At 41.8% G+C, this 6,837-nt stretch overlaps 1 protein-coding gene and 1 long non-coding RNA gene across 2 annotated transcripts in view; one reads left to right on the top strand and one right to left on the bottom strand.

Annotated features, from left to right (window-relative positions):
• CUNH14orf159 (chromosome unknown C14orf159 homolog) overlaps positions 1 to 6,837 on the top strand; it is a 65,815-nt gene that overhangs the window by 11,271 nt on the left and 47,707 nt on the right. The window contains exons 3-5 of the mRNA XM_019518657.1: positions 801 to 954; positions 1,694 to 1,892; positions 5,879 to 6,029. Coding sequence (XP_019374202.1) covers positions 801 to 954; positions 1,694 to 1,892; positions 5,879 to 6,029 — 504 coding nt within the window. The remainder of the gene's footprint in view (positions 1 to 800; positions 955 to 1,693; positions 1,893 to 5,878; positions 6,030 to 6,837) is intronic.
• The window catches only part of LOC109298525, a 22,921-nt gene that overhangs the window by 5,159 nt on the left and 10,925 nt on the right, over positions 1 to 6,837 (bottom strand). The window lies entirely within an intron of this gene.

The following is a 6,837-nucleotide window of genomic DNA, read 5'->3' as shown; positions in this document are numbered from 1 at the left end:
ATGTTGTCAAAAACACTTGTCTCTTTGTTTATACATAAGCCTCTAAAACTAGTTTTAATCACAGTACTTTTGAAACTATAAACTGTTTTAAAAGAGATGTTATTTGTCTGAAGTGTCAAGTACAAATGAATATTAAGCCCTATGTTAAAAGGATTTTGCATTACTGTCCTGAATGAAATGAGTAAAAAGTTCTTAAAAGTCAACTGGAATCCTTTTAAAAAATAAATGACCACATTTTAAATAGTGCATATGCAATTACTGAAACACAACTAGCCATTTTACTGAATGATTACTAGGATTTATTTATTTACTCATTAGATGTGCCTTGCATCACAGTTTTGTCAGCCCTAGAAAAATGCTGAATATACAAGATACTTTACAGTGTTTTTATGCCAACATTTACATCAAATGTTTCATAGCATTGTGATTTGCCAGGCTGTTTCAGCAAATAGCCCCTTTGTAAACTTCAAGTTTCCTCATAAAATAGCTAATTAAAGAAAATCTATCAACCCTGGTCTAAAATATGAAATGTGAATGCTAAGTATTTCAAAAACTGAAATGACCACAATGGGCACTGTCTATTGAGTGTATATCTAGGAGTGAATTTGAGCAACACTTCAGGGGAAAAAAATGAAATTTTATTTAAGTTTAGAAGCCTACCTTTATAGTTTAAAAATAAATAACAAAAGGGGATTTTTTGGGAAAGAAAAAATCCCTAGGTAAGATCCATACAGAAATAATACTGTAAAATATATACAAATTGAATTTATAACTGATAATTCTTTCTTATAATATTTTAGGCTATAAGCAGGCAAATGTTGTAATCTTGCATAAATCCCTTGCTGACAACTTTGAAAAGTTTTGCCGAGCAAATAATGGGCCTCTGCCACTGCTGTACAGAAGCAAGCCCGGTGACTGGAAATGCCCTTCTCTGAGCAGCAATTCTGATATTAGGTAGGTGTGGACATGACTCTAACTGTCCCAAGGTCTAAGTGAAAGCTAGGATTAACTGGACAATAACATTTTCTAGAGTACAGGCCATCCACAGAATTGTAACTGAAGTAACTGAGAAGAAATAAAGCTTATTGTATACAACAGTCAATTGACTACATAGGCGTAATAGTTTGACAAAATGATCCTTACCATAATGTCAATGTTTCACTGACGGCAAAAAAGAAGTTTTGTTTAGTTGCAAAGATCTTCCAGTAGATCAAAGATCTCTCAGCTGAGAGTCAGCTGATGGTATTCCCCACCCCTCTTCCTAATTTTATTCAATACCAGCACTAATATGGTGACTCTGCGTTACTTGGAATAGTCTGGGAATTGGAAGGACTTCTGAAGCAAGTGGTCAAAGCAGGAGACAGAACTTTAAAATGTTTAACAGACATTGTTTTTGAGCAAAATGGGGAATTTCTAGGGCTTTCACCTGTTCACAGCAAAAAGTGCATTTTGCTTCATCACATGTACCCAGTTTCTGGCTTTCTGTAGCAAATGTGTGGAACACATAGACTTTTCTATTCTTGTGACCTAGACCGGCACCAGAAAGGCAAACAAAATGGACAGAACAGGAAAAATCACGTGCTTTAACGTTTCATTAACATCGATTAATCAGCATTTCTTCTTATAATGTTTCATTCTACTAAAAGTCTGGGACAGATGTGAAACTGATAGACTGTTCCTTTACGCCACTTAGAACTGACTGCCTGCAGTACAGAATATACGAGTATGGACTTTGTACTGGAACTCTGACAAGTTTGAAGGAGTATTCTGACCAGCTTAAAGACATGGTGACTTTCTACTTAGGCTGCAGCTTCTCATTTGAAAAGGAAGTCCAGAAAGTTGGTGTTCCTGTAAGGAATATTGAGCAGAAATGTAATGTAAGCATGTATAAGGTAAGAAAGTAATTAAATTACATCTAGGTTCAGGCAATTGTACTGGCACATTTTTCTGTAAAAACTTGCAGTGATGACCATGTCCAATAAATACAAAGTTAATGATTAAGAAACCATTTTTAGTATCTTTGCATGCTTTTTCAGGCCACTCAAAGTGTAGCTCTACTAGGCAATGATTTGCATCTACACATGTGATTAATGTTAATGAATAAACTCCTGAGCTTATTGCTCTGGAGTTTTTTCACTCCCAGGCATGCCATTTGACTGTACACCCAGGAGCAAAAAACTCTGGAGCATATTGCTCTGGAGTTTATTCATGCGCAGCATGTGGACTCTGGTCAGAGCAGCCTGGGCTGTCAGGATGCCTGGTGGGGGTTAGCCTGCCAGCCCAGGGCTGCTCCAACCCGGATCCATGTGCTATGGAGTGGCTGGAGTATGCGGGTGCTTCAGTGCAGGGGCTACCTGGTGGCTAGCCCCTCACTGAAGGACTCTCATGCTCTAGCCTGCTGGGACAGCATCTACCCATGCACTGTTGCACACAAAAAAGCTCTGCAGCAGGGTAGTACTTATAAATACAAGTACTACCCTGCTACAGAGTTTATTAGTTTCGTGTGCCCTAATAGGGGCTCACATGTAGATACTAAGACATTTTAGTGTGCAGGTAATTAGTCAACTGTGCAGTAAACATCCCGTGTAGATGTGCTCACTGACTTTTTTTTTTCTCAGTGAAGAGAAAAAATATCACTTGTATTGAGACCTTGTGTAAAACTTTAGCTTGAAGGAAAAACATGCAGTGATTTGTAAAGCAGGATTACTTTCTAGAATTAGGAAAACTTCTTTATTGCAGTATTGTCAACATGGTAATAATATAAAATTAACATAGACCGTTCGTGTGGCACCTATCTCCTTAATTATATTTCTATACTTTATAACTGAAATCTAATGGCGTTTAAATATTTCCCATGCAGATAATATAATTTGTTTACCACTTCTTGAGTGCCATTTTATCTAGACTTGTTTTTCTGAATAGGAATGACTCATCAACATCCTGATAGTCAGGACCTTAACATTCCTTCAGGTCAATCTGTGGCTTCTCTTTTGCATAAAAAAAGGCAATGGCCCTATGAAACTTGTGTATTCCTGCTATGATAATATGAGATTACTAGTATTGGGCAGCTGGCACCAGTAGGTTTGACCCCTGCACTTTTATAGGAGTTTGGCTGGATTATAGTTTCCTTTTATTCTAGCATGCAAGAATGGTTTGGGCCCATCAGTCTGTGTCTGTGCTTTCATTAACCTTCTGTAAGAATATAGCACTAGGTCTACCATAGAAAGTCTATCTGAAATATATGTTCTTGCCAAGTTGCATACTGTAAGTACTGAATATGGATTTAGACTTTAAAATGATTCAGAATGTTGCAGTATGATGCATCTTGCTAATAAGAATTAAAGAGCAGATTGTTTGGTTTCTGCACTAATGATTGTTGTGAAAAACTGATTATTTTAATTGGATGCAAGAAACAAAATTCACAAGAGCATTTAAATTGTATCATAAATGGTGCCCCTTTTCACTTTCAATATAGTACAGTAGATTCCTTTTATTTACATGGCCATTTTCTCTTAAAATTATGCAAATAAGTGGACTATGCCAGTAAACAGAAGGGAGGGGAGATGCACCAGAAGCAGGTAGTATAATTCCTGATCCTAGGGGCGCTTGTACACATGATGAAAAATTGCAGTTTTGAGTCACTCTGTACACCTGTGGGGTTTTTCTTTACAATTTAAATGAGTTGTTACATTGCAAACTAAACCACATCACCTTGTACTTTGGTTTGCAATGTAGCTATTTGTAATGTTGCAGCCTTTTTGACAGCTCCCCCTTCTTTCCCCCTCCCCCCACGCTGCCATAGGAAAGGTGGGTTGAAGGCAGAAGTGGTGAGGAGCCTGATACTTTTTTTTTCTTCCCATAAAGACTGCCTGCATCTCCTGCAGCCAGTGAGCAAGCTGCCGGCAGTATGAGTGGCTCCTGAGCTGTGGGGTGCCCCTAGTCCTTCCTTACACGGTGGCAGCGCCCCTTGGGACCACATGGGTGGGCTGCTAGTGAGTGGGTGCTGCCTCGGCTTAGGCTTGGATCAGGTCAGGTGCTGCCTCTGAGCTGGGGCAGCACCTGCATGAATGCTGCGTGCCCCTGGCAGCTGGGGGGGCATGGCGGTGACAGGAGCACAGTGATGGCAGAGGGAGCGCAGTGGTGGTAAGTAGGGAGCTCCTGCAGATGCCGCTGGCACTGTCAGCAGTGGGGGGGAGGGGTGGTGAGCACTGACCAGCGGTCAGCGACTGCCTGCAGACACTGCTGGCAGCATTGGTGGTGGCCAGCAGCAATTGCTGACCACCCGCAGATGCCACCAGCGATGTCAGCGGCAGGGGCGGCGAGCGGCAACTGACCACAGGTGCCGCCAGTGCTGCCCGCTGCAGTCTGCAGGTGGTCGCCAACCCCTGGTCAGCGCTTGCCACCCCCCGCCACTGCTGACAGCACTGGTGGCAGCTGCAGGAGCTCCCTGCTTACCACTGCTGCGCTCCCTCTGGCACTGCCGTGCTCCTGTCTCTGCCATGCCCCCCAGCCGCCGGGGGGGCACCACCACTGTGGTGGAAAGGCCCAGGGCCCTCAGCGACAGCAAGGGGCCTGATCCTTTTTTTTCCCTTGCAGAGCCTGCTTGCCTCTCCCACAGCCAGGGGGTGAGCTTCTGGCAGGCTTTGAGCTGTAGGGGGGGGCCTTGGTCCTTCCCTCCATGGTTGCAGTGCCCCCAGGGCTGCCCAAGCAAGTGGCTAGCGGGCGAGTGCTGCCCTGGCTCAGAGGTAGCACCTGGCCCAATCCAACTGTTCCCTGAGCCTGAGCTGGGGCAGAACCCACTCACTACCAACTCACCTGGGCAGTCCTGGGGGTGCTGCTGCCACTGAAAGAAGGATTGGGGCCCCCCACAGCTCAGGGGCCTCAGCCCGCTGGCAGCTTGCCATGCCACTGCAGGAGATGTGAGCAGGCTCTGTGAAAAAGAAGAAAAGAATATTGGGCCCCTCACTGTAACAGTGATTTAAGCCCCTACATTGAAATGGTGCAAATATTTAATTATTGCAATTAAAAACCCACCATATCAGTTTAGCAGACTAAACCCCCATTACATGTACAAGTGCCCTAAGATAGCATTTCAAGTTGTTTCACTATTGTTTTTTGGTCAGGTCAGACTTTCTAGAAATACATTGAAAATTATAGCTGTTCAATTGTACAATCATACAACTGAACAGCAATTCTCAATTGAATCTTAGGCCCCATTGTACTCTCTAATTTGACCATGTGCCTATGGTCAAATTAAGAAAGAAAACCTCACACACACAGACTTAATTCTGTTTCTTTTAGATGTGCCATTGAATGAGTATTCTAATATGGCAGCTAATGGCAGTTAAAGACAGGAAACACACAAACTATACTTCCCAGGTGAAATGTGCTTATTAATTTGATACAACAAAATTCACCATATTACAAAAATGTTTCACGATTTGAAACATTTATGATATGAGAGGCAAGGATTTCTTAGGGTGATTTATCTTTTACTGGACCAGCTATATAGTTGAGATAAAGTTAGACAAGGTTTTGAATACAAGAATAAATTCTGCTGTGAGTAGAAATCTCTCTCTGTCCACTATGCACTCTTTACATTATTCAACTGAGCAATATTTGGGTGCTTTGGGGTCCCCTCCCACACACTTTTTTTGGCTTATTCAATAAACTGAAATATACTCAAAGCCAAAATGCAAAAAAGCAGGAAAAAATGACTGAATAGCTAGGAGACACATTTTGTCCTATGAGGAATTATGCAAACAATTTAAATATGTGAATGTGATAAAGTGGCATATATTGTAGTAGTTTTTTAACTGAAAATTAGTCTTCAGGCAGATTCTTGCTAACATCCTGGGTCCTTTTTACATTTTATCAGACAGATGTACCGTGCCTCAGTGTCGCTACTTTTTGCTGCAACTTAGTGGTCACAATGAGACCCATTCCTGAAGACAAATTAGAAGCAGTTGTGCTAGCAACTTATCCATTGAAGGAGTCACATGGAGCACCAGTTCACATTGGTGATGCTGGTCAGTGTACTTTCCATTTATTTAATACTATGTCTGTGTTGCTTAAATCTAAGGGGAAAATGATAGAAAATGGTGGGATAATACATTCTTCTTGAAAGAAAGAAAGAAACAAACAAACTCGGACCTCTAGGTAGGTAGGTAAGCACTGACCTGTTTTAACTGAAAATGCAAGTTTTGAAGTGACTAAGCACAGAGAGTATGTTGGATAAAGAAGTGAATGTCTGGTACAGGGGAAGTAGTGAAGTAGTCTATTTGGTTTTGATAAAGGATTCAATTTAAACTTGTAAATATTTATGTAATTTAGCTTATGTATAAACACTGTCCATCATTAGAAGGCTCCCAGAAAAGGGGTATCAGTAAGTAGCAGCATGGGGAACTATGTACTTGGATACCTATAGTGTCTCTAATGTTGGCACTGGATTTATGACCCAGACACCTTGATCTGAACAGGCCCAAACCCTCAGATGGACCACAATTTTTTCCATTCAATAATAGGCAAATGTTATTGATACACAGTGATAGCGGATAAAAATAATGCAAACCATTCTATATCTACTAGTCCCAGTTTTCATAGTTTCATAGTTTCTAGGGTCGGAAGGGACCTGAGAAGATCATCTAGTCCGACCCCCTGCCATGGCAGGAAAGAGTACTGGGGTTAAATGACCCCAGCAAGGTGTTCATCTAACCTCTTCTTAAAAACCCCCAGGGTAAGAGCCTGCACCACCTCCCTTGGAAGTTGGTTCCAGACCCTAGCCGCCCTGACCGTGAAATAGCACCTTCTGATGTCTAACCTAAACCTACCCTCTGC

This window comes from Gavialis gangeticus, unplaced genomic scaffold (genome assembly GCF_001723915.1).
Source record: "Gavialis gangeticus isolate Ggan-Ray unplaced genomic scaffold, GavGan_comp1, whole genome shotgun sequence".
Lineage (NCBI taxonomy): Eukaryota > Metazoa > Chordata > Crocodylia > Gavialidae > Gavialis > Gavialis gangeticus.
The sequence above is the reverse complement of the archived record's forward strand: the minus strand, read 5'-3'. Positions and strand labels throughout refer to the sequence as shown.